The sequence below is a fragment of the Anas acuta genome, chromosome 6, assembly GCF_963932015.1.
Source record: "Anas acuta chromosome 6, bAnaAcu1.1, whole genome shotgun sequence".
In the NCBI taxonomy this organism is placed as follows: domain Eukaryota; kingdom Metazoa; phylum Chordata; class Aves; order Anseriformes; family Anatidae; genus Anas; species Anas acuta.
Genome location: NC_088984.1, coordinates 30,660,264 through 30,687,806, shown reverse-complemented (window position 1 = coordinate 30,687,806; position 27,543 = coordinate 30,660,264). Strand labels below are relative to the sequence as shown.

At 47.6% G+C, this 27,543-nt stretch overlaps 3 protein-coding genes across 5 annotated transcripts in view; 1 reads left to right on the top strand and 2 right to left on the bottom strand.

The window, feature by feature from the left end:
* UBE2F (ubiquitin conjugating enzyme E2 F (putative)) overlaps positions 1 to 296 on the top strand; it is a 60,319-nt gene extending 60,023 nt beyond the window's left edge. Inside the window, exon 9 of the mRNA XM_068686328.1 lies at positions 3 to 296. Within this exon, the coding sequence (XP_068542429.1) occupies positions 3 to 53 (51 nt within the window). The 3' untranslated portion in view covers positions 54 to 296. The remainder of the gene's footprint in view (positions 1 to 2) is intronic.
* LOC137858666 (RNA-binding protein 44-like) lies at positions 255 to 23,729 on the bottom strand. The gene is made up of 18 exons (XM_068686718.1): positions 23,485 to 23,729; positions 20,518 to 22,037; positions 20,376 to 20,434; positions 19,318 to 19,494; positions 18,364 to 18,550; positions 18,263 to 18,288; positions 17,600 to 17,672; positions 17,214 to 17,316; positions 16,760 to 16,891; positions 15,957 to 16,030; positions 15,794 to 15,867; positions 15,016 to 15,382; positions 14,071 to 14,216; positions 13,795 to 13,944; positions 10,486 to 10,666; positions 9,685 to 9,838; positions 4,900 to 5,038; positions 255 to 2,776 (listed from the first exon to the last, which is right to left on the bottom strand). Exons 2-18 carry the CDS (start codon positions 21,931 to 21,933, stop codon positions 2,521 to 2,523), a joined length of 3,714 nt encoding a protein of 1,237 aa, XP_068542819.1. The 5' UTR covers positions 21,934 to 22,037; positions 23,485 to 23,729; the 3' UTR covers positions 255 to 2,520.
* A 798-nt stretch (positions 23,730 to 24,527) lies between these two features.
* Positions 24,528 to 27,543, bottom strand: part of LRRFIP1 (LRR binding FLII interacting protein 1) — a 100,963-nt gene continuing 97,947 nt past the window's right edge. For all 3 annotated transcript variants that reach the window (XM_068686311.1, XM_068686310.1, XM_068686312.1), the window contains one exon: positions 24,528 to 27,342. Coding sequence is in view for 2 of the 3 variants with exons in the window: in XM_068686310.1 (XP_068542411.1) it covers positions 27,232 to 27,342 (111 nt within the window). In the remaining variant the exon portion in view is untranslated. The remainder of the gene's footprint in view (positions 27,343 to 27,543) is intronic.

Below are 27,543 nucleotides of genomic sequence, written 5' to 3'. Positions count from 1 at the left end.
AGGAGGACTTCCGAAATAAAGTTGAAGATTACATTAAGCGCTACGCGAGATGATGAAGGGGGAGGGATGGCAGGACCACGTTTTCCATGCTGCAGAGTTGTCCTGAACTTCAACAACACCAACCAGAAAACCAGCCCGGATTGTACTAGTCCTGTGTCCATGTTGTACCGAAGAAGAAAACTAACTTCATAACCTGTCCATGTTAAAAGGAGAGTTCAGCATAAATACAGCGAGAAATTGTGTATGTTGGTTGAAAAAAAAAAAAAAAAGTTGTTTGCTTACTTTTAAAATGTTTACTCCTCTGAACTGTACTGTATATCCTGTTGATGAGATACGCTTGAGAAGTTGCAAGAAATCACTATTGAAATTGTAATTACACACTTTTTTTTTAACTCTTGCCTAGGTTGGGGGGAAAAAAAAAAAAAGAAAAAAGAAAGGAGGTGGTGTGGTTTTGGAACACTTCAAGTTGGCAATAAAATGGTCTCCTGTGAACCAAATCCCAATCCTGTTGCCTTTGATGAGCAAAAACAACGGGAGCTTTCTCCAAGAGTCAGTGAAGTCAGGCTGAGAGCTTGCCCGAGCGCAAGCCCGAAACAAAACTCTAGCTCTGGTATTGAAATTCTGATTATATTTAATGTAAGTCCATCTTGTCACAAGTTTGGGATTTTTATGTTATTTTCAGCTCCTGTTTGGGCTACAGTATGTTTTTTTTGTTTGTTTCTATCCATTGTGTGAAGTAGCTAAAAGAAATATAGGCTAATCCGTAACTTAAGTAAATGTGTAGTATTAGTAAAATTATATATATATTATATATATATTTCTGTGAAAATGTAACAAAAGGCAGATTTTTTGTTTAAGAAATCTGCCTTTGGCTTTCGGATCTGGATGCGGTGAGGGCGCAGCAGGCGCTGTTGGATCTGATGCAAGTGAATTCAGGCACCGTTATCCGGAGAGCACCTGGGGGTGTCCCTCAGCCTCGGAGTAACACCGCGCTGCACTCCTTAAACACTCCTGTGCGCCTGGCTTTTTTGGGTAATTTGGAAGGATATCACGCTGTAATTGCCTCGTCTGTAAGTAGCTGCACGTCCCCCACCCGGTCAGAGGAGGCGAAAGCCGAGCTCCTCCCGAGAAGAGTAGCACGAACCTCAGGAATCGCTTCGGAGTCCAGGCCGAGGGCGTTTGGCGTTCCCCTGCTGCCGGCTGCGGCGCCCCGAGCTCCCGCCGGGGAGCGAAATGCTTTTATAAATAGATGAACCATAGAAATAAATGTTCGTGTGGTTTCCTACGGAGCAAGCGTGTGTTGTGTGGCGCCCGGGCACTGCCTGAGGGTTAACCCCACAGAGGGGTGGGGAAGCGCAGCACGTTTCTGCTTACGGAGGCAGAAGGGACACCAGCCTCCTTCACTGCACCCCAGTACCTGTCACCTTCCCTCCTGCAGCACAAGGGGAGAAGCTCCACGCTTTTGGGGCTCTCACCCTCGTCCCTGCAGGGATGTGAATGCAGGCGGGGTGCTGAGCCGTCCTGCAGCTTTGAGGCCCTCGGAATGGAAGCAAGGGGGCTGCACAGAGCCAGGGGTGAAACCCTTACCTGGGAGCAGCAGTGGGACCCTGGGGGGACATCAGGGGCTGCTCTTGCCCTGCCCTTGGCACGTTTCCCTCCCCAGCAGCCTCCCCGCAGCACGGAGCTGGGTGCGATCCCCCCTTCTCAGCCTCTGATGCCCCAACCCCTTCCTCCCCTGGGCCCAGCTTTGGGTGAAGCTCCTGGGACCCCAAAGGAGACCCCACAGGGACGCCCCAACCCCAGCCCGCGGGCAGCAGGTTCCGGAGGCCCCTGATCCACGTAGAGCCGTGGCTTCGTGGAGTGGCTGAGCGCTCAGGCTTCACACCAAAGGCCCGCACCTGCTTTACTTCTGTGGGTGTTTATTTATTTATTAGGAAAAGCATCCAACTCCCACTGCTCATCAGCCCTGCGGTACCGCCAAGGCCACCAGTGCCACCACCGGCGTCACCTCCCAGCGCGGGGCAGGGACCGTCCATGGGTGGGCTGGGGGGAGAGGGTGCCCTTCCTGGCCTTAAAAAGGGTAAACAAAGAAAAAAAAGGCTAAAAGGAAGAAAAGCGAAGGTTTCATCACCCAGCTTGCACCCTGACCTGCCATCCTCGTGGCCATGGCACGTCCCAGTGCTGCGCCGGCACCGCAGGCAGGACTCCAATCCCCCCATTTGTCTTTTTTTTTTTTTCCTTATTTTCCCAGATTTTCCTTTTTTTTTTTTTTTTCCCCCCAGTGGGGGCTGTGGGGTGCTGGGAGGGAAGCAGGGAAAGGCCGAGCGTTGCCGCAGCACTGCCCTGGTACCCGGCGAGCAGCATCCTCACCGCCACCAGCATCCCGCGCCGTCCGGTGACCGGGTCGTTAACGATTGATTTAATTGGGAACCACCACCTGGGGAGGGGGCCGGCGGGGATGCCGCGGGGCCTTGGCACCCCTGGGACGCTCCTCGGCCGCGCCGTGCCCGAAACCCGCCCCTAGACGATGCCCTCACTGCGTTTGCTCCTCCACACCACCAGCGCCGTCATCAGCAGGGTGACGAGGACGGGCACCAGGATGAAGGGGCAGAGGACGCCGTTGGGGGGGTCGTGCAGCGCCCGGCCGGACGGGGAGCAGTTCCTGAAGTAGTGGCTGTGCACGGCCACGAAGAACTCGTCCACCAGCCGGTTGGGCCAGTAGCAGGTGAGGTTCTCGGCCACGGCCGCCGTGCAGTTGGTCAGCTCCCCGTAGGTGCTGCAACACAGACAGGGGCACTGCGCTGGCACCGGGCTTCGTGCAGGCAGCCAGGCATAAAAATCTAATTTTTTTTTTTTTTTCTTTATTCCCATCTGGTTTTGCCTCTTTGAGCCCACTTTTAAGTGTTGGTGCTGTCTGGGCTATATTTATTTAGCTGTAACAACACGCCCGTACTGGTGCTGTTAGGAACTACAGGGGGCCTGACCCAGTTAGCGCTCTGACACCTTGAGTAAAGTACAAAACACCCGCTTAAAAAATGTCTGTACGTGTAAAAACAGCTATATAAATATGTACAAAGGCATTTTGTTCCCATCCTAACTACTCACACCTAATCCTAGAACAACAGAGAAAAAAAAAATATATTTTTTTTTCATTTCTTCCACATATCCACATTGGCCATGGCAGAAACCTCCTCGCTAGGGGTGCCCCACCAGCTACCAGCTCGGGACACGAAATGCCTCCTGCAGTGCTCGTTAGTGCCTTCCCACACCTGTCCTTAATCAGGGGCTGATCACGCGCCATGGACAGGCTCTCCAAGGGACAACAGGTCTCCTCGTAGCTCGTAGAGGGGCGCGGATGAGCGAGTAACCACCCTCACGCTGTCGGAAGGGACGTGCGGCACCGCGAGGCGCATCCCAAAGAGCTGGGAGCTGAGCAGAGCCCCGGGGGTGTGCTCGTAGCGGGGCAGGGTCGGGTGACAGCCGGGTGCCCTGGCCAGGACTGATGGGCACAGCTGTGGCAATAGGACGCAGGGGAGTGACGGTGGCTTTGCACCTGCACACATTTCTCCTTCGGCTCTCCATCTCAGCCAGGTTCAAGCACCAAAATTCTTGGGTTTGGGGGAAGACACAGAGAGGACTCAAGGCTCTAGGCAGGGGGGTTATTTCCATTTCTCCACCTCGTGCTCAGCAGAAGCAAAACCCTTCACTCTGCTGCTGCAGCAGGCACCCAGCCCATGCCATCCCTACCCAGGCTGTGTTCCTAACGCTGCTTTTCCTCACCCCAAACCCCTGCCCATGTAGGGCAGGTTGTCTGCAGCCACAGCTGAGCTATTTCTACCTGATTAGCCGGCTGTCCTGAGGGCACGGGAGGATCAGAGGAATGTCGGCTCTTAAACAACCCCAGGCTTGTGTTCCCACGGACCCACGCAATCAAATTAAAGGCTGCAAGTTTATTAACGTTTCCTCCAAGTGCCTTGGGGATAACAAGTTTAGCAGAAGCTATTTAGGAGGAGAACAGGATGTCAGAGGCAAAGAACAAGCTCCTGAATGCACCTGTGCTTCCCGAGCAGGCCCCAGCCACCATCCCGGGCAATGGCAGCAGCCCCGGGCTGCACAGAAAATGTGAGGGATGCCCAAATCCCCCCGACAATTTCCCTATAGGAAAAGCTGGCTCGTGGCTAACGCCGGTCCCACAAAGCCAAAGCCTCTTTGAGGAAGCAGAGCGTTTTCTGAGGTTTCTCGGGATCGGAGCATCGCCCACACTGCCTTCCCACTCCTCCCCTCCATCTTATCACCAACAAAGGGGAAAGAAACCCAGGCTGTGCTTTTCCTAGGCTCTCTCTACATAAACAGATGCATATACTTATGTTTATATACACAAATACAGATTTGAATTTGGCACAGAAGAAGGGGACCGAGCAGGAAATTAACCAAAACCCTCTACTTTTCTGCAAAACACTCGTGGCGTGCAGCCACACCTGCTCACGGTTCCTAACTTCCCTCAACCCCCCGGTGCATCTCAAGGGCTGGTTTTTGTGCACCGGGCTGGGAACAGCCACGGCACGACAAAGAAAACAAGCACAAAGCACCAAAACATCCCAATCCTGAGGTGCAGAGAGCAGCATTTTTGAGCAGCTTCAGGTAGGCAAGGGCTGAAGGTGTTTCACCATGCCGAGGCAGAGCTTGGGTTTTTTTTTTTGCGATGTGTTAGGGTGTTTTGGACTGAGTGGGGAACCTGAGTGCAAAACAAATCTCCCAGGCCCACCCGCCCCAGCCCCACTCCAGCAGGGCCACCCCGAGCAGGGTGCCCAGCCCCACGTCCCAGTGCCTCCTGCAGCTCCCCAGGGCTGCGGGATGTCCCCAACGCGGCAGCACCCGCGGTGCCCCCCGGGCACTTACCCCATGGTCTCGTCCCAGTCACACCAGAGCCGCTGCCCGATGCCCTCCATGCTCAGCCTGAAGGGCCGGAGGCAGCGCTCGCGGATCTGCCGGCCGTACTCCGCCTCGTGGCACGCCGTGGCCGCGATGAAGTGGTGGGCTGAAAGACAGGCACGGGTCAGGCGCTGGCCTTGAGCCGGGTTGGGCACATGGCGTCCTCTCGGGTAAGCCGTAAATAAGATTGGATGCAGCTTTATCCTCTGCTAGGCACCTTTTTTTTGGGTTTAAACTCACATTGTTTTGGTTAAATGCAACAGCACAGACAGGTCCCGGCTGCTGCTGTGCAAGGGAACCATTAAACATTTCCTGCAAGGTGCTGGGCTGCCAGGCAAACACCCATCTCTGCGTGGAGCACAGCGAAATTCCCGTCCCCTCTGGTCTAGCCTCGGGCCGCAGCTCTCTACCACGCAGCGGTTTGGGATCAGGGGAGACCAGGATGCTTCTTATGGGCTCAGAGACTTTGGGGGCAGAAGGCTGGATGGCACGTGGAGAAAGGGCAGCAGGGAACGGCCACGGGCAGCCTGCTCGGGGTCCCAGCTGGATCACATTGCTGGATAAATTTGTACGGTTTTGCCAGGAAAAATAACAGCAACGTTACACAGGGAACGGGGATCAGGCTGAAAGAAAAACCTTAGTGGGAATGATTTACCGAGGCTGGCTATAAATAACACCTTGCTCTTGGTCCCAAAGAGCCCGCTCGTGCCTTTGCAGCTACTGGAGCACATTGCAGGCGAGCATCGCATACCAGCTCTATTTTTTGCCACGTGTGAATAGCTCCGCACACAAGAGGGAGGGGAGGGGAGGGGGCGCTATTTTTATTTTTTTTTATTTTTTTTTAAACAAAAGAAATAATTAGCGCGGCATTTAGCCGCAGAAATGTTGGCAGTGGAGCAAAGCCGGGGCGTTTTGGCACCTGAACGCGGCCATCGTGCCAGCACACCTTGCTGCCCAGGCAATGCCCTCCGTGCACGGTCCTGCTGCAGCCCCCAAATCCTCGCTGCGCAGTCCCACAGCCCCTGAAAACCCTGAAAAGAAGCCGCCTCTGAGCTCTCTTCTTGCTGGGGCTGGGGTACATGGGGGGCTCGGGAGTGAGGGGTCACGACGAGCCCCAAGGGAACGATGCTGACCGTGGGGTGGGGAAAGGCAGAGTGGATTAAAACGCAGCCAGGCGGGCGGCCAAAGGGGAAGCAGGAGCTAAGGAGGAACCGGAGGCCGGCAGAGCCGAGTGAGACACGCGAAACGGAGAGCTGGGGAGCGGGGAAGGTGAAGCCACCTGGAGAAATTCAAGGGCAACACGGCACGAGAAGAAAGAGAAGCAGAAGTTGGCTGCCCGTGCCGATTAGCACGGAGGCTGGCGCCAGGTCACTCCTACCCACCAAAACAACTGCTATTAGGGAAGCCCAAGTGCTTCCTGACATCTCTCCCTGCACCGTGGCCACTTCCTGGAGGAAAACCCTAATTGGCAGCTCCACCTTGGGTGGGGAGAGGAGACACAACGACCCCCAGCTGCAGCACCCGCTGCAGGCTGCATCTGTCCTGTATTCAGCACCGAAATGCGTCCTGTTGCTACAAAGCAGGGTCCCTCGCGGGCACGTTTGGTTTTTATCGTGGCGAAGGGCTCTTCTCTTTCATACTTAGGGCAGACAGGGCTGCAGGAGGAAGTTCCACCAGACCCGGGGGGTTCATCTAACGAGGACTCGCGCCGCTGTTAATGAACACGCTCCCTGTGAAGGGTGGCTGATTGCCTGGCGGGAGGCATCGTCGCAAGGAGCGCGGCTTCGTCGTCCCACGGCGAGCATCCCAAGAGCACCGGTCATAAAGTGATTGAGGGAAGGATTTTTCGGGCATTTCTTGATTGCCGTGGGATTGGTGTCCTGGGGAGTCCCAGCAGACACCGAGCGGGGCTCAGCTGAGAGCTGCACAAAGGAGTCGCTCGGATATCTTTTAGCCAAAAACCATACAGGCACTGAAGGGCTCAAAAATTTCAAGAAAAAAAAAAGTTCCCCAGGCAGGAACTTGTGGCGGCCCTGAAATCCCTTGAGGAGTCCTTCTGCAGGGTTTTTCTCTAAATAACCACAGCTTCTCTCCTCGGGCAGGCTTTTGTCACGGACGGGGCTGCCCGGGAGGTGGTGGAGTGCCATCCCCGGAGTGTCCGAGGCGTGACGGGATGTGTTTGCCACCACAAGGCGATGGCGCAGCCGTTCCTGGGATCCCGGCAGAGCCACTGGGGTGGAAGGCGAGGAGTCCGGGGAGCGCAGGGCCAGGAGGAAGGCGCATTTAGGGCAGGCAGTAACAGGAGAAGGTCAGACAGGAACAGGCAGATCCCCGACCATCGGGGAAGGCTGAGCGGGCACAGGAACGCTGCGGAAAGATGGGGAGCTCCCAGCACCAGCAGCCACCGGTGGCTATTTCTGCGTATTTTATTTCATCTTGCAGTGCTTGGGATACCCACGAAGCAAGAGCAAAAAATGGGAACACCTCTGCTATTGAATGCTCCCACATTTGTATTATTTGCACGCTTCTTTACTCTTGGTTCACACAAACCTTCACCATTTGTGTGCTTCTTTTTACCCGTGAGTGGCCACAGGAGTACCCAGCTGCTCGAGTGGTTGGTACTTACAGAGGGAAACTTTTCTTTTCGCATCCCAGGGATGCGGGGGCACCTGGCTTTGAAGCGCAGGTTACACCACCACGAACCCGCCGGGCTGTCAGAATAACAACCTCAGCCATCTGTCTGGGCTTCACAATTATTCAGCTCAGCTGCAGGACACATCTCTTGTCAGCGCTGGCTGAAAAACAGCAATCCTCTCCTTTTCCTTTCTGCCACACGGTGAAGGGGAATAACAAATCCAGGGGCGCTGGATGAAGTCTCTGGCCTCAACACTGATTTATCACTCTAGGATTTGAGAAGTGGATTTGAGAAGAAGCAAGGGCATGTTTGGGGATGGCAGCAGGCTTCCGAAGCACCTCATCGCTGCAGGCTTCAGCTTCCCACCTGGCCCAGCAGAAGCACGATGCCCTCGTTGGGTGCTGGTGGCTGCCAAGCACCTTTCCAGGAAGGGGATTTATCCTGAACGGCCCTGGCCTTGTCACCACGCAGGGCAGAACGGCAAATACTTCCCTTTCACCCCAAAAAATGATTTAGCACGTAAATAAAATAAAAACCTTCTGAAAAGAGGAGGGATGAATGAAAAAGCCAGGATGGATCAAAAGCCAGGCACCCTGAACACCGACTGCTGGCTGCCTACAGACCAAAACCTGGCATGAGCAGTTAGTTATAAAGATAATTACATCCTTAATGAATAGCGTGGGCGTTTTAAAAATAATCCGCCTTGATTGAATTAATGGGGAGAAGCACAGGTTGCAGCCACGCACCGGGGATTCGGGGCTGGCATCGCCCGCCCCTGGTTCCAGCCAGCTCCGACAATTATCGGCGCCGAGCATCTGCTCGCCGAGGCGATATTTCGGGCCCTTTATGGGCTGTGCGTTGCGTCCTGCTGCAGAACAAACTAAATAAACATAAAAATCCAGCAGGGAGAAAAGCAACACAAATAGCTGTGGTGCCCTGGCTGCCTGCTCTTCCCAGGCTGCGAAGTCGGACCACAACCTGTTGGTGAGCCACCTGTGCAGCCGGGGAACAATTTATTGCACTTTTTCTCCTTGAAGGTGGTTTTTTTTTGGCAGGTGCCCGCTGCCAACCAGCCCTGCAAGGAACAAACTGGCTTTTTTTCCCCCTAACGTGCTTAAAGGAAAAATGAATGCAGGAGGAGGACGCAGTGAAAGCCAAGCGCATCTGCCACTCAGCAGCGGGATTAGCTGCCATCTATCAGGGCTAAGTGGCTCGCACGCAGGCAGATGTTGTGCTCCTGCGGGAGGTGGCAAAAAGCAGCAGCTCCCGCTCTCAGCGCCCAAAGCCGCGGCACCGAGGCACGAGGAGGGAGGAGCAGCACAAGGACCAGCCGTGCTCCCCTGCCGCGGAGCTCCCGTGAAGGCTCCCGGCTGTTTCCTTCACGCTGGGTCCCAAGGTGATGGGGATGGGGAGAGGTGGGCTTTGCTCTGGGTTTGGGACTCGGGACTGATGAGGAGGATGGAAATAGGGCCAGGGCATCCCAGCCACGGCTGCAGAAAGCATCAGCCCGAGAGGCAGACTGGTGAGGAGAGAGAGGAAAGGGATGGGGGAAAGCAGGGCAGGGAGAAATCCCAACTACTCGCCGGTTCCCCGCGGAGCAGCAGCAGCCAGGGAGCACTAAATAGTTAATCAGGGCGCTGGGAGAAGCCTGCTGCACAGCACGCAGCGGGGCCGGAGGAGAAAACCCTCAGAGAGCGAAGGGAAAAGGAACTCATGCAGGAGCAGCAGCGCACGCACAGCACCCGGTTTCCCTTTAAACAACCTTAAATAAACACGCTTTTAAGAAAAAGTAAGCAAAGCACGGTCCTCCCAAGCCCTGCACTGCGTGTGTGTGTTGGGGTGAGCAGCCCGACCTGCCGCCTGTTGCACCTGAAGCCCTACAACCCCCCGAGAGCCCTGCACGGGCAGCACGGCGGGTCCCAGCTGAGCATTTTTCGGAGCATCCCCGCAGGAGGAGGCAGAAGGGGCAAAGGGAGGGACGAGAGCCCCGGAGGCCGATTTGCACCCCGGCAGCCAGCCTCAGAGGGTGGCTTCGGGCACGGCTCGAGGCCAGGATGGCCCCCAGTGGCTCACCCTTGGCCTCCACACCGCGGTGCCGGGGGCAGGCGCGCACCTACCGAGCACGAAGCAGAGGAAGCGGCGCGGCAGTGGGGCCATGCCTGGGCCCTGTCCCCGCTGGAGAGCGGCTGAGCCCGCCGAGGGGCCGCAGGAGGGAGAAGCCGGGACTGGCAGAGCTGCCGAAGTGCGGGACGAAGCGAAGGGCGGCGTTTGCTATTAATAACGCGGCGGAGAGAAGCCTCCAGCTGCTTTCAGAGAGAGAGAGAGGGGGGGGGACAAAGCTCATCCCAGCCCCGCAGCTCGGGGCTGAAGGAGGAGGCTGGGGCTTGAAGCGTTAACGGCAGGAGTCCTGCTAAGGGAGGAGAGAGGCGAGGGCTGGAGGAAGGGAAACGGCAGCACAAGTTTTTGAAGAAGGGATTTTAACCTTTATTCACAGGTAAGGGGAGCTGCGGCAGCACACGCAGGCAGGATTTAGAGCAGAGCACAGCAGAGGGACAGAGATGGACAAGGACGCAGCACCACGGCAGGTGGGGGTGCCTGCCCCTGATCCCAACAATAATTCTCCTCACCCCCTCACCCCACACACACCCAAACTGCCTCTCCCTCGTCTGCCAGGATTTAAAGTGCAGACCTCTCCTCATCTCCTCCCAAACCAACAGATGGATTCCCTCAGCCTTCCTGCTCCCCCTGCACCAATGGCTCAGGGGCAGCAGTGGGGTGAGGAGCTCACCCCTGCCCTGCGCTGTGGGGCACAAGAGGAGGAGGCAGAGGCCCAGCTCTGCTTACAGCAACAGAAGTGGAATAGGAGACAAAAAGAAAAAAAAAAAGGCAGCCGTATTCTGGAAGAAGAGAATCTAGGCTACAATATGATCCTGACGGAGAGACGTGCCGTGCCAGGACGCGGAATGGTGCTGCAGTGAGGGCGGGCAGGGGATGCCTGCTCGCGAGTCGCCGCTGCAGCACGGGGCTTGCATAACCACGGCCCTCAGCACCACAAGCTCCAAAGCCTGCTTTGCTCCACGTCCTCGCTGCCTCCCTCTCCTGCGGGTATTAGAAGGATACGTGACACTTCTGCAGCCCATTTAGAATACTATCAGGAAAGAACTTAAGCGTGCTGGCTATTTATTAACATCGTAGCAGCTACTGCCACGCCTAAAATGAAGTGGTGTGCAAGGGTTGCGTACTTCAGCACAGCAAAGTCCTGCTGTTATTAAAGAAGTCTCGCCGCACTGAAATGTGATTTCTTCAGCCTTCAAGAAACGTGCTGAGCACTTGAACCAACTGCGGAGAACAACAGAACTGGGAAGAATCATTTAATTTCTGCCGATACAGAAAAACAACCAACTGACCTCCAGGCTACGTTCCCTCAAACAAGACTGCAAATCATGCAGTGATGCTACACAAGTTTTCATTAAGATCTACTGAAATAAAGCAAACAAGAAATACAGAATGATCCCAGAACAAGCTAATCTTCCAAGTGAAGCGTTGAGTTCTTCACAATCAGAAAATCATCTAGATAGAAAGAAAGAAAGAAAGAAAAAAGCAGGTAAGTCGTGCATGTGTATGCCCGAGCTGAAGTATATTGAGCATCAGCAATTTTAGTACCCCAGAAAATCACTAGAAGCTATACTGCTTTTGCCATGCAGTTCAGAACTTTGTATGCAGAAAAGTGAGGTTTCCTAGCTTTAAGAACCACCCAGAAGAATTTATTACAATAAAATAAAGGTCTTTGTGTAACAAATCACATCCAGTGGTGTTTTTTTCTTTAGTTAACTGAGTGAGTTCAAAATGAAGATGGAGTTTAGGAGTGAAGAGGCTCCATGCACTTCTTCATGGTGCTCAAAGCACTGCTTAGTTTTGCTTTGAGCATAAACCTAACTTCTCTCACCCTTTTCTAATGAAGTTACTCCTCCAAAGTTAACACATATAAAAGATTTAGAGTCATTTAAATGTCCAACTCTGAGCTAACTCCGCCAAAGAAACACTAAAGAAGCTTGTATCATGCTTTACCTTAGGTCTGGATTTAAGTTACTACATAAAACAGCCTATAATACAGCCTGACAAAGAAGCAGGATCTGTACAACTCCGGATGCTTCGTCATTCTGCAGGAACATAAGGCTCTGAGAGGTATTTCTCAGCAGACACATACCCTTCAGGAAAGCCCGAAGCCATACACACATGAGAATACCGTAAATGAGCTTTATAATAAATCATCATTTCTTAAACTTAGTAGGTACTTGATTCTTACTAAGGGAAGATGAAGTTTTCTCCCCCCATTACTCACTACTGACTTGGCTATTTCACAGCACCCTCATTATGAACGTAAGAATTGTTACAGATCATCTCTTTCACAAAGCAATTGTTCCTACGATAGTATTTTTTTCCTGTTATGACTGTCAAGCCCACACACCATTTTAAAAATGACTTGACAAGGAAAGCACAATACATTTCAGGCTGTAAAAAACCTTACTAATTAAACAACCTTTCAAATGTAACATATTTTGGGGATGACCCTACATCTGTATCTAACCCCAAGGAAGTCAGTCAGTAGAGCTGTAACTAATAACTTCGATTCACAGCGGCATCTGCAAAAGCTTACAGGGCAGTCAAACGTCAGACTAGCAAGCCTAGAGTATACTCGGGAACGATGTATAGAGTATACGTGGGAACGACCCCTGGATACGTAAAACTATCAGCATAAATACTTCTAGCTCCAAAGGCACCGTATCAGTTAAAAATAAACTGATTCTTTCATATCCTTGAAATGGGAGCTTTGAGACCAAAATCAGAGCTTCCAAAATTTGGTGCAGATTTGGGAAGAAAACACTGCAGAAAACTAAGTATCGTGCAGCTGGACAGAGCATGTTTGGGGACACAGGTGATGCCACAGCGTTTCTAACAATGTATGAAACAGCAGAGGAAACCTGCACTGCTGCTGCCTTAAGACAAGCAGAATATGAAGCTTTTGTGAGAGACTGAAACGAGCATCAACTCAAGGATGTCTCCTAGAGGACACTAGGTATATATACACCCATGCAGTTCTGGGTTGTGTTTCGGGTTTGGGTTTTTTTTGGAGGGACTTGTCTTACCCACTATCTGCACAACTGTACAATTTGTCCCGAGGGAGAGGTTCCCCCTTCATTTCTTCCCAAACTCCTACTTCTGGGTTTTGTTTTCCTCCCCCCATTAGGATGGTTTTGAGATGACAGATCCAACAGCTGCTTCCTATTTATTCCTGCCCCGCTACCTCACCCTCACTGGCCTAGTAAGCTGAGGCCCCTGCAGCCAGTCACGCAGCACCCCCTCCCATCCCCCTGCTCTGACGGAAAGATTAAAATGAAAGCCTAACAGAGACGCAGTACAAATGGTCCACCCCAAAGAGACTTTAAGCCCTAGTTACCACCCAACCCACCAGAAAGCCTGGGCTAGTTGATGAGGCAGTAGAAAGCTGTTCACGGGGTGGCTGGAGCACCTTCCTACCACGGGAAGCAGGATCAGTGCTTCCAGGGAAGGCACACGGGGCACCAAGCCAGCCGACCTCACGTAGCCACAGCTGGAGCTGTAACCTGCTGTGTTTTAGGAGTCCTGGCAGTGAGAGGTGGGAAGGCCCTTTCCTCTGCTTCTCCTAGCAAGCTGCAGCAAGCTGAACATGCTGCAGCAGCCCCTGGTGTATCAACATGCAAGATTTCCAGGCAACCCAGCAGAAGGAAAGGAATCACCTACAAAGTCCTTTAACATGTAAAACCTAAGACACGCAAACGTACTCTATTCTATATCTAGACAAGACCTAAATCTCAAACATCAGACAAAGATCATCAATTTTAAACCAAAATTGAACCTAATTGGGCTTTCTTTAAGAAATGCTACACACAAACTGGCCGTTAGATGTCACCTTTGCCCAGAATATTTATGATGTTCCCCACTAAAAGTTTGCATAATAAAAACCCAACATACCAAGTTTTATGAAGTGCACAGAGCTAGCAAGCTCACCTATTTACAGATGTTCTGCAAAACAGTTACTCAGAAACTGTTGTTTCACTGATCCATTTAGTGTGTGTGTGTGTTTTTAAATGCAGGCAGAGGTTTACAATAAACTCCTTCCTAACCCAGTCAGGCTGTACAGCTACACAACATCCTGTGTTTGCATTTCCGCAGGCTGGAATACTCACTTATTTACATTGCTTTCCCCTCCGCTACAGCTGGGTGCTGACTTCTTTAGGATTACAGAGGTCCTTTCCATAATAGAATTGATGGACAAGCCACTTAGGATACCTTTATTGTTCTTCCTCACCTCCAACAGAGCATCCACAATTTTGTCTCTGTAGGAATAACAGAAATGACTGATTACGTCCCATTTTGTGCAATCCACTTAGCACTCTAATTAGTTATTGCACATGTTGGATTCATTACAAACCAGGGTAGAACTGAAATACAAATACTCTCACCTACTAGCCTCTGGATGGATTTCTTGAAGTTTCTTCATTAATTTGGTAAAGCTGCTCAAATTCAAGGTATTAGGAGAAACGAAGGCACCAAATGAATTAGTGGAGAAAGGAGCAGATGCTTTTTGCAGGGAATTGTCTCCAGTGTCCTAGAATTGCATCAAAATCAGCAAAAAATGAGCAGGTTATGTATTGTACAAATTTTATGGCAGATCCTTACTACTAAGAACTATTTCTGTTATGGAAAAAGAAAAAATGAAGAAATACAGACTCAGATCAGTAAGTGTTTTAACATGTGCAGTCACGTTATCAGACCTGTAGCTTAGAAATAAAACTGCACCACGTATTTATGGTAACTGGCATTCCTGCTGCATTACGTTAGGTCCAGCTTTTATTTCCCAGAAGACTACAACTTCTGAAGTTCAATCCCCAAACACAGCCCATCTACAGTTTTGTCAGAGCAACATCAATTACTAATTTTGCCTCATCCTCCAAGGACCGACCAACCTGAATGAATTAAAAGAAAATTACACATGACACTTCTTTAGATTTACATTTAAAAATCCAACAGCTTCTCTTCCACTGTCTGAAAACCTTTTCTGTATAAAATCTGAAGGCATTCAAACAGAAAGCATTTCAAGTGAGAACTCAAAGAGGAGAAAAGCAAGATAAAAAACCCCGTGCAAACGCCTAGGTCCCTGGTTTAGGATTAAGGAAAAGAGGGACCATCACAACTTGATGCAGGATCAAGTGAACGGTGCTCTCACTCTTCTCCAGCACGACAGAAATTTGTTACGGAGACATAACGTGCTTTCATATCCTAATGTCACTCAATATAGACTAAGGTAACACGTTACAGAGCTGTAACTGTTAAGGCTCTAGTCTGCCACATAAAGGAGCCCAGTAATCATTACTGAGCTTTCGATTAACTGCAAACACAAAACGTACCAACTCTTCAACAGAAGATTTTGGACCGGGACACTTTGTTTCCAAAGGTACTTGGGTAGAGCAAGGAATTGTTAAAGCAGCAGTGGGAATGAGGGGTGCCTTCTCAGAAGCAGAGGTGGTACCAGGAGCTTCCACTGAATTGGAGGCTGAAGTGAGTGTTTTATCTTCATCATTTCTCTGACTGTTGTTGACAGAGTGGATTTCACGCCACAGCTTCTTTTTAAGTATTTGGGAAACAGAATATTTGTTCTCTGATGAATCATTTACAAGCTCAACACTTATTGTTTTTCCTTTTACTTGTTTCTTGCTCATTTCCTCTACTGCTAACTTTGCTTCATTAGCATCTTTAAAGCCAAGAAATGCACATCTAGACGCAAAATACAAATAGGAAACAAGGTAAAGCATATCTTAAGTTCCAATGCAATGTTGATAAGAATGTTATTAGTACTGGGAACTGTAGCAGCGTGGTTGGACCCCGTGACTTAAGTGACCTGTAAAGATCCCTTCCAACCTTAACCACTCTGTCAGTAAGAACACACCAGGATGGTTCTGATCTTTTGAAACATTAACTGTATCTCAACAGAAAATTTCAGACTACTTAGCTTCTCTTAAGATGAGAAGCTGTCTGGAATTACAGGTTTTTGTCATCTTATCTGTATCTACATTACTTACTGAATCAGAATAAAAATAAACTAATGAACAACTCCCTCTTCTCTCCCATGATTCATTTACTTCAACAGCAAAAATTCTGAAACTAGTAAAACTTTTATTACTGTACCTGTGGTTACCAGAATCCACACAGATAAGAATGTCAATGATCTGGTATTCCTGGAAATGTGATCTTAAGTCATCCTACGAAAATACAAGCACATTTTGATTGCAAATCAAAATGCAATGAAGAGAGGTAAGACACTGCTGCAATTTAACAAAAATGGGTGTACCTCTGACACTGAAGAACTTAGGCCACCAACACAAACAAAGGAGCACTCATCTGCACTTTCCATTATCTTTGCTTCTGGTAATAAACAGGAGAAAGCAAATTGTTACTATTTTTCCTATTATTTCTGTTATTATATACTATTATTATATTATTAGCGTTTAAGCTAACGTCTTCTCTGTAAGTTTCAGAAAACTTAAATAGAAAACCTTTTTAAAAAAAGAGTCAGTGAATGATAAGTGTCTTCTAATGGAAAATGAAATATTGCCATGGAAAACTGAAGAGCTCAGTTTCTAAAAAGCTCATTCCCTGCGGTATGAAGAGGTGGACAAGGTAAGGTTTCTAGCTACAGTCAGAGAGAACACTGGTTTGAACTAGCGGATCCCAATGCCTAAGCATTGGGAGCACACTGTAAGTCCCTGCCACGGGGCACACGAGCTCTCTGCTTTTACCGTTCTGGGCTTTGTAACCATGCCCCTCACCAGGACCCTTGGTTTCCTAACACAAGATAACTCTCGAGAAGTCACTGTGTAGAAGGATGCAGAAAAGAAGTATCCCAAGCTCCATGGCTGGCTAAGCATTTACTGATTTGGATGTAACTACAGCAGGTAAAGTTTTTAAGGAAAAACGTGGATGAGAAGAGCTGTGTAACTATACAAGATTCACTGCAAGTCAGGGCAAAAAAGCATGAAAATCCAGCTGGCATTTTCTCCAAGTTCCTCACACTTTTAGAAAGCACACAGAGTATTCAAATATAAAATATCAACACCATTATTAGGTACAGCAGCTTAAAGCACATGACCTCACCTCTTAAATCAACTGTGTCTTGTTTTTCTTGTTGCTTTTCCATTTCTTCAGATATTAATGAAAATTCTGCTACTGTCAATTCCTCTTTAGCATCAAACCAATATTCATTCCTGTCTTCGGTTTTTACATAGCCTTAACAGTTCAAATAAATTTCAGTGCGTTACAATTCAGAGCACAGTATTTCCTAAGAATATTACATTTCTATGTATTTAAGAGGCTTCCAGCTACCTATGTTATTTGCCACTACAACTGGAAGAGGTTTCACTTACTTTCACACCAGGTTTTTTCTCACCACATAAGGTACAATATATGGCTGATACACACAGACATTGAACTGTCCCTTCTGTGATGGAAAGCTTAACATTAGATGTTTTACATGGTTCTCCCCACCACGCTCCCCACACAACTTAGCTAGCAAGTCATGCAGTATCTGTACTAGAAGCAGCGAACTCACCATGTTGCACATCTTGATCTTTATGCTGTCCTTGCAATGCCTTGGAGGAAGAAGAGCCACTAGACTGACCGCCACCAGTTAAACACACGGTCTGTGGATTGTCCTACAAGTATGGTTCAGTTATAGCACAGAACTTGCACTTGATATTTTTTGGACATTCAGAATATTAATTAAACAGGTAAGTGTAAAAAAGTGAACCTACTGATTATCTTCCAAGAATCCCAAAGTTACTTTATTTTGGGAAGACGATCACATGAACTGCATTTGTTATTACTGGCAGGGAATCCCAACTTGAGTCTTAAAGACTTTAATTGCATTTGCAATTAAAGGAGCCTAGGCTCAGCAATGTAAATGCCAATGAAATTCAGTAAAGACAAAATCCCTACCACATTGACAGAAGTTTTGGTTTCTTGCAGTCTTAGAGCTTCTAAGTCTGCTTTCCTCATGCCTGAAACAGAACTGTAACAGAACCAAGAATGTAATACAAAATACGGCACAACAATTTTTAATTCTGCAATGATACTGAATGCTCTGAAATACTGATTTAAGTATTTCCAGGCATAGAATGTGAAAAGCTTGCAGTAAAATAAGATGTACTTTATAAATCTTGGTGTAATTAGAGAACCAAAGTTTTTAATACCTGTGTTTTATGAAAGCATCAATTGCAATCTGAAACATGAAGCTGTATTCTAGATGTAGGGTTTAGATTGTTTTTCCTTTATACCTAGAAGTCTTAGTAATCAAGTTTTCAGTTTATACCAAGAATTTTAGTAATTGGAAAGTGCTGAACTGAGAACATGACCTGTACATTGAAAACTTTTTCTATAAAGACAGCACAAGTACCACTCCACAGTCTGCATATGAGAACAGTACAGAGTAGAACTTTTCTTAAAATAAAATCACTGTGCCCAAAGTGTTAAGGTAATCTTCCAGCTAAACAGTTTAGAGCAAAAAGATGCATCCTGAAATAAGAAATCCTAAGTTCAACGTCTCTTAAGGTCTGCTCCCATTTACTTTGAAGGTTAGTACCATGAACAAAGACTACTTACTCATAGCAGAGGTCCTCTCTGAACAGCTGCCAAAAGAAAAAAGACTTTTCTTAATTTTCTGGAAAAAAAAATATCACAATCAAAAAGCAATAAAACATTACCTTGCATGGGGTGTAAGAAGAAGAGATTGGGAACAAGTTTATCTCAACTGACAGTGGTGGAAGTGCATTTAAAGGTATGCCCATTTTTATTTTCACTCTCATGCTGTTGTAATTCTTTTTTAGCTCTTCCAAAACCAACACGAGAGATGCACCTAATTCAGTCTTGGCATAACCATTTCCATGGTATCTGCTAAAATATGTATAAGAAAAAAAAAAAGATCAGACAAGCATTTTATTTACTACTTCTAAAATTGCTTAAACATTTCACCACATTTAAAATTCTACTTTTTTTTTAAGCTGGTATCAATAACCCTGTTCATATTGATAAACATTAACTTCTTATTTCCTGCTTTTTTTAATCTACATTTCTAATGTCTTTCTTTGTACTCTGCCATTAAAAATTAATGAATTTATACTTCTGTGCAAGAGCCTGATGCTTTCAGCATCTAGAAGATGCTTCAACTATTTTCCCTGGAGCAGACAAAGCACTACAATATATAAGGCAAGACTTCTTGGTGGAATCCCAGGTTTATTGCAGGACATGCACTTCACCAGCTGGAGACCCTTCAAACACCATTCCCTTCTTGCATCAACTCTCAGTTCTGCAGCCTTTTTCTTCCTCATTTACTACCTTGCCCCCAGTTTCCCCTCTGTGCATCCAGTCCACTCCAGATTGTTCCTCCTGTATCTTTCCTCCTGTTTGGAAAGACTTTCCTGGAAACAAACTGTTTCTGCTGGGTCTGTGAATGCCCTTCTCAAAGACAGTACAGGACAGATTAAATTTTAGGCTGAAAACGAGCCTTGACAGTTCTGAGAACATAAACCCCTTCAGATAAAAATGATAGCTATTAAACACTACCAAAAAGTATGAATAAAATACATCCATAATACTTAGCAATTAATGCCTTTTAACCAAATTGTGTCCTTTTGAATGAAATACATTAAGGTACATGCCTGCTAAAACACGCATTTTCCTCCAAAGCCAGCTTGTAAACCTTCAAGCAGTGCTGGTAGCACATCTGATAATGAGTGGTTAGAATCTGCAATTCTGCTTCAACAGCTCTCTGCAGTAGATTTTGACAGTAGCTTGACACAGAGTTCTTCACAGTTTGTTTGTCGAGGTGTCCTGGCCTTTAAAATAACAATAAATAAAACCTTGAAGCGTTTGAGTCAATTATAGGTTTGTCATGTCTTATTTTGGGACAAGTAGCTTTCCAGAAGCTATTTCTGATACAATTTAAGGGGGAAAAAAAAAAAGAAAAATGAAATTGGTTCCTCCTATTCACTCCCCAGAAAAAAAATGATGTTCTACAGCGGCTAGTGGCACAGCTTTCACACAGTATCTGGCCTTCACTGAGAGCCAGAAACTGCACTAGTACCTTCATCATTTTTGTACAAAATGTATGGTCACAAGAATGAAAAGAAACTTAGCAACTCTGCTCATCTACAGATTGTACTGATTTTGTTTTCAGAGTCACACTATATTCATCTATCTACTGGTTTTAGAGCCACAGAGTATTTTATTGTATAATTTTGTTTTTAGCTTCACAGGGTACTTTAGGATGTGAAGTACCTCTGAAGGTCTGCGGCTTGTATTACACACCCCACAGCTGGAGGAACCTTTCCCTACACAAATTCAGGATAAACGCTTCCTTATCAGTTGTTACCCCAGGATGTGCTTGGCCTTCTTTATCATGCAGGAGCACTGCTGACTGAAATGTGACCTGTTCAGAGAGACCCCCAGCTTCTCTTCTGCCAGGCCACCCTCTTGGCCAGCCTGCAACCCAGCCCGTGCTGCTTGGTGCAGAGCTGCTCTGCTCCTGCTGCACGGCTGCATTCGCCTTCGTTCAGCTTCAGGTCTCACCAGCTCCTTCTTGGCTGGCCAGGTCACTCCAGAAGGCAACCCAGCAATCTTTTGTGGTCATTTTTGTCACAGACAGCCTTTCGATCTCAAAAAATCGAAGTCTTACTCAGCACCTAGAATGCTAAACCAAGAGCAGTTCACTACCCACCTGTCAGTACTTAGCTTTAGATCCCCGCTCTGCAACTCAGCTTTGGATTCCCACTGCTCCTAAATAAAAATCATTGAAAAGAAGTTACAGGTTAATGTTTGGATAAACAAGTCCTGAGTGACTTTAGGTCAAAAAAAACTACCTTCATTTGTGAACTTCTCTCAGCTGCTGCAGTATTGCCATCCAGGTGCTTTTCCTGCGTGTCAGTAAGCTGTGACCCAACAGCTTCCCCACTACCAGCTCCACAGGGCTCGTCCGTGTTGCACGCAGCGTCTGCGCAGGTTTCATGGCGCCACCCCACAGGCCGGGATTTGTTCATCATCGTTATCTCTGTATTGACAGCCCTGGACATGAGATGGACCCAGGCGCTGGTACTCCTGCTGGTCGTAAAGCAAGCTCTGAAATCAGAGCTCGCATCGACAGCCTGGTTAACTTTGGAGTCGCTGCTGCGGTTTATCAGGTTTTCACAGCACTCCGGTTCCAGGCTGAGCGAGCCGGCCTTTCTGCCAGACTGACCTGCATCGTCCAGCCCAAAGAAGCGACTCTCGCTGCTGACAATCGCACACGCAAGAGGTTCCTCGCAAGAGTAAAAATCGCAGTCCCCAGTGCTATTGTACAGTTGCGTGGCTCTTGCAGGGGTCTTTCCTGGCGGCAGCAAGGGATTTTCTTGCTTCACTGCCATGCTGTGAGCGTGCCGGTCATTCTGCTCAGACACCTCTTCGTTTGGGGCTACCTGCGGTGACTGTGCGCCATCAACCAGGGGAGCACCTTCCTCCTCTCTGTTCTCTAGACCATCACATATGAGCAGATTTGGACAAACCCTCTCCTTACCCCCACAAGCATGACTTTCAAGTATATTTCCATACAGAACACTGTTACACGCTGTATGCTCTTCCTTATGATCACAAGAAGTGCTGCTGCAAACCGGCAGAGAGCCCTGAAGCAGCTGGGGAAGCTCTGGCACAGCTTCTTCTGTGTGGCCCTGGTCCCCTACGCAGCACTGAGGGGCAGAACAATCTTCTACCACGCCAAGACTTTGCTCCTTTGCGGCTCCACCACCTGGAACCTGATGAGCTGGATCCACTGCCTTTAGGGTTTTGATCTCCCACTGCTCAGAAAGCTCACCTGAGCTGTCCCTAAAATCTGGCTGGGACTCGTTAGCACTGACATACTCCAGCTGTGAATCTTCTTCACCTTCATGGATCTGTCCACAGTCACACACGCTGCAACTGGAATAAGTATCACTGCACGCCCTTCCCAACGTACCAGCTTCCTTCTTGCTTTCCTCTACCTGCGCACAGCAAACTCGCATCCTCTTCTCATTGTACATTTCAATATCCGCATCCAAAGATGAACTTAAGTAAGGTAAGCTTTCCTCTTGCAACTCTAAGTCTGAAACACTGGCACAGTGTGCCTGGCCAAAACCAGAGAGGTTAGCTCCTGCTGCAAGGTCTCTGATCAGAGTTTGCTGAGCTTTCTCAGAGTAAGGATAGAGGTGAGAGGTCTGAACAAAGCCCTGCATTTTGCCTTTAACGTCGCTGCTCTTTTGTAATTCCATGGTATGGATACCGAAGCCCTCCCTCCTCAGAAGTAATCCACACGGCTCGCTTCACTGCAAGCTATCCAAAGTCATCAGCTCGTCTCTTCCTACCGGTTTCTCACCTTAACAAAAATAAGAGAAGTTCAAGATACTCCATGGTGTATAAGAAGACAATGCTGTTTAAACAAAGATGTTAAACTATCCCTCTTATTATTCCCTATTCTAGTGCAGAATCAAGGAATTACATGTTCTCAAGGACATCCAGAGCTCAATTAAGGCTCATAGAAGAATTTGCTGTCATTCCTTCTGCGATTTCAACTGAGTAAAAGCATCCTGACAGACCAAACCTATTTTCTTACACTGCTAAGAAAGTTTCTTTCCCCATACCACCGAAGCATGCCTTGGCTGAATCACCAGAATCCCCACAGATACCCAGAGAGCTCTGTGTGTCACACGCTAACTTTGTCACAGCACACGACTTGTTTCGAAGCATGTACAGACTCTGAAAGCGAAGATGCAGACATTACCCTGGATGCAGTGACCACAAAATGACCTCTCATTATTCCTACCAATTTTGTATTTGGCCTGTAAGCATTCCTTGCCACAGGAAGCTTACAGCTTCTTGATCCACGACCAGGGGATTTACTGTAGGGATCATCCTGCAGACAAGGAGCTATATACATTTTAAAAACCACTGAAGTGAGCAAAAAGGTGAACTCAAGAGCTCTGTACCCCCTGAGAACTACAAACCCAGTAGACATTGGGTAAGTGGGAAATGGAAGCATATTCCTTTTAATCCTGAGGAATCAAGAAGAAATGTTTGCCTAGCATGGAACCGTAAAAAAAAAAATTAATAATCTTTAGATCCAGGAAATGTAAGACGTAACGGAAAGCAGGTATTTTTTTGGATCAGAATGTTTCTTTCAATGACAGAAGAAAGCCAGACAATTCACCAAAGTTTTTTCCCCGTGTTGCACTTGTAACACAACTAGTTTTATAGCAAACGCGTAGAAAAAGCAGAGAAAAAGCACTGGGGGATGGAGTCACTCCTCGTTAAGCTTGTTTCTCACAAACAGTTGTCTCTGCCTTCACAAAAAATGATTTTAACAAAGACAGGGACACGTAGAGGTGACAGCCATTTCCCAGGTACGCTTTTGGAACTATTTAAAGAAAACATGGCTGGTTTATAACAGGCAGCAAAATGCAGCCTTGCCTGCAATGCTCCCCTCTCCCCAGGCAGGCAGAGCAGCCCACGGGCCCACAACCAGAGCTTCATCTGCTTTCAAAAAACACCTCCTGTGGTACGAGGCAGCGGCCCATCTCCCAGAGGTACCTACGCGGCCCAGAGGGCAGCCAGGGAGGAGGCTAGAAGGAAACCAGAGGGCCTCCCTGCACCAAAATGAGCTCGGGTCTCATATCTACAGCACTGAGGATCACCATTAACACGGTGTTATTCTGAATACTAAAAATCTACTGAGAGGTTTAATGAGTGATTGGCAGATACCAACATAAACCCTACCACGCCCTCGTTACCCACAGGTGCAGGTAGCTTTGTCTCTACACCATTACCTTTCTCTTCACACAGGCAACCTTCGCTCAGAGCAACCACAGGCGTGAGATCTGGTCTCGCCGTAACACCACCAGCGCACACCCACGCACGAATTACCAAATACTACCGCCGAGCAACGGCAAATCCCAACTTTTCCCTCAAAATTACGTGACAAAACCTCCAAACCACGGCGCTTCTCCCGCCTCAGGGAGCCCCACACCCCCCTCCGCCTCAGCCGCCTCAGCCGCCTCAGCACGCGCCCAACGGCCGCCAACGGCCGCCAAAGCCCGCCCACCCCGCCCGCGCCCGCCGCCCATTGGCTGCGAGGGGAGCTCCCGAGCTCCTGATTGGCCGAGGCGCGCCCCGCGGCCGGCGCCGAGCGCCGCCATTTCGCAGCGGGGGCAGCGGCGACGCGGCCCCGGCAGCGCCTCATGGCGCCGCCCTTCAGGGCCGGCGCAGCCCGGGCCCTTCAGTGGTTTTTCAAGGCTGGTGTTGGTTCTGGCTTCCCCAAGGCCTGAAGTAAACTTCTTTCCAGCCACATGCGTTATAAAGTTTTTATTCAAGTGTGCAAAACGCCCCTGAGCTGCCTAAAACCCACCACCAACCCCAAATCCAACAACCCCAACGTTTACTATAAATACTTTCAACAGATACTAAGTCCCACTAACACCACCGTTCAAGTTTCCTTCTGGCGAGATGCTTTTTCAAGGTCTGATCTTCAAACATACTCAAAAAACAGTAAAAATGTTTTGAGGCCTCCAACCATCTGCCCCTTCAAACCTCAATTACCTTCAGAAGACAATCCCCCACCCTTACCCCCAGGGACACCCGGCTGTTATAAATGTTAGTATTTTGGGGGTACGTTTTGTACCAGTGCCTCATATCACACAGCCCCCTGCCTGCAGACAGTGAACAACTGGGAAGCGTGTTGCTCAAGTTTGTGTCTGCAATAGTGTATTGAACAGTGTGGTGAGCCTGTTGTACCAGTGTTGTCCAAAAAGCCTGTATTTTCCAAGGGAACTTTTACCAGTAACGTTATGATGACAGACCACTCCATAAAAAGTACCCGAAAAGTGACATTTTTATTGGCAAGTTCTGCTGATGAATTTCCTTATCCACGCTCCCATCTCCTAACAGATTTGTTTTCAAACAAACAAACAAACCAACAAACATTTCGGGTAACATTCCATTCGCAAACAATAAAATTATCGAACATTTAAAAACGAAAACAAAAGGATAGCAGTTTTAAATACAATTTCTAGGAAAACTCATCCTGGTTCTCCCCGGAGCCGTTCCTCGCCAGGCTGCCACTGCTCGGCTCCGCTTCGAGTCAGCAGGCTGGGCACAGAGGCTCTCCTGTTTGGAGCTCAATTAAAAGGACTGGGGCATGTGCTATTATTACCATTCAAAGCCCTGTTGTTGTACATTCTTCACAGGAAAACATAAACCAGTTTGCATTAAACCTACCGGTACTTCTTCTTCCCTTATTCTAAAGCTAAGTCATACTGAAAGTTAGGGGGAAAAATGCGGCTTCAACATTCAGCTACTTCATCACACACAAAGATTTCTACTAAGCACAACCGGGTTGAAATACACATCTGATTTGTCATGAGGTTAATGTTTATGGGGTGCAAGATGCAATCTACTTAATAAACACATCACTTCTTGATGAGCAAAGTATTACTTTCAGCCTTTTGGACCAACATTTAGTTGCTAGTTCGTTTCTCCTGAATCGTGCCAGGGGAGTTTTCACTGCTACCACAACCAAAAATGATCGGTGGCAATCACATACCGCATCGTCAGTTGGTAAGATGTTGTATTTAGCATGTTTATTTGCATTCAGAAAAAAAACTTAATTCATTTTTTAGGCCCTAGAGGCTTTGTACACCAGAAATTACACGAGTCAACCACAGAAAGTTGTAAATTGGTATCCACAGCGATTTTGAGGTATTCCACAAGAAACATGGCTCTGCACCTGAATGTTCCCCTCAAATAAAAAAAAAAAAAAAAAAGGAAAAGAAAAATCCAAAGTCCTAGCTGGAGTTGAAGTTCAAGATTCCTTTACTCCCCACGCTCTACCCGACTTGATCGGCAAAGACATACTTATTTCCCCCAGGGGCACAAAAAACTTCCTCCTGGAATATTATTTTCAGTACTTCATTTGTAAAGTTCAGGGCCCACCCAGAAAAGGCAAAAAGGAAGGTGTTATTTTCTAGCCAAACCACAGAAACACATTCAGATACTGTTTTTGGTTTATGTAATTTGCGAAGGTGCTCTAAGAAGATGCCAGCAATCCCCTGATGTTGAAAATAGCAGCGGTTTGTACTCTAACCTCTACTCTGCGAGGAAGAGGCTAGGGAAAGATCTGGACCCAGAAAGTCCAAGTTAGGAAGAAATGGTCTCCTGGGGTCTGGATTTGGCTTAACAAAACCGTATCAACAGAAGGTTGCTCCTGTTTGCCAGGAATCTGCTCCATGCTGGGAGCAGATTGCAAAGGGATCAGTCACCTGCATTACTTGTGAGCTTTTGGTTAGGGCTGAAGGGGAAAGGACAGACTTCATCTTCAGGCAACTGCTGTTCTCCTTTGAGTAGTACATTCAGAATCATTTCCAATAAACCAGAGCTGTAGTGCTAGTTGTGTATAACCAATTCAAATGTTGCAGGCAGTTTATTACGTTATTTTTCATGAAAAGTGGAAAACCTTTACAGTAACTTCAGAAGGAAATAATTTGCTATTTCTGCATTTGTAGAAAAAGCATATGCAGTAACATTTTCTAAAGTGCTTCTTTACTTATCAGTTACTTTTTTAAGATGAGACTTGCATTTGGTAGTGGCATAGTTTCCTAGCAGTTCATGGACCAGTAGATAGTTTCTGATGTAAAAAACCCAGTATGTATTTTGTTTAAGCAAGTGACACTTGATTTGACAAATGCACTGAAGTGATGTAAGTGCAAAGCCCACCATTTCTTAAAACATGGCCTTATGCTGGTTTATTAATGCAACTTTACATCCTTTAGAAGTATTTTACTTCAATTCCAAGAGCAGGGATTAAATAATACAAATAAGATTTGAAATCCAATGAAATCTATTGCCTATTTACCCTGAAATAAAATAGTCTTATGATTCAACTGGTGCAAAAATCCCTCCAAATACCTTTGTTTTATTGGCAAAGTCATTTAAGGTCACTTTTGCTTCCAAGACCATCTTCTTCCATGGTTTCCACTGAAGGAGTTTTGCTTTGTAATGGCTTGTGGTTCCACAGTGATTTGTAAATGAAAAAGCCTACTATGAATAACTCTACCGTAGTCACTAAATTACAGATACTGTCATGAGAAAGTCTAAAACTTAGTGTTTTTATTAAAGTTTTCAGCAAGACACAAAATTCCAGTCCAGCTAAAGTGTTTTTTTTTTTTTCTTTGAATGCCATTTTAAATGGCAATAAATGGCTGCTGTGCCTTCTGGATGGAGAACACACGGCGCCCCGATGTGCTTCTTACATGGTATATGGATACCGTCTGCCAAGTGTACCCAAAGTAGTGTGTAGAAGGGCCCCCGCGGGCACAGCCATTTGGATCAGCTACTCCTATGCATGTAGCGCAGTAGGTTTGAATCTGCGTAGAAAACCACGACTGGGTGGCACGTAGCAAGTGTTGCGGTTGTCTGTTGTCAGAAGGCATGACGCAAAGCATCCCAGACAGCGAGAGACAGAAGCATCTGCAGTGTTGTTCTCATTCTGTCAAGTAGTCGTTTCCGCTGAAAGGCGTCGGTTATTGCTGCGACAATAAAGCACTCCGGTTGGCTTTCATCTTCTCCAAGCGTTTTACTAGGTGGCCATTGCTGACCTCGAGCTCTTCAGTTTTATCCAGTGCTGAACGAAGCTGGAGGAAAGAAGCAGAAAAAGAATGTAACTTTTGCAGTGCTTTTTCTTTCCAAAAATAAAGCAAGGCTTGTAGATACCTCCACTAACTGACAATAATGTAAGAGCTTCCTTACAAGATATGAAGCAGCTGAAAATTCCTACTAGCAGAGTTAACAGTGAATGCTCTTAACTGCTTGTGCTGTTGTTTTGAAGGCCACGC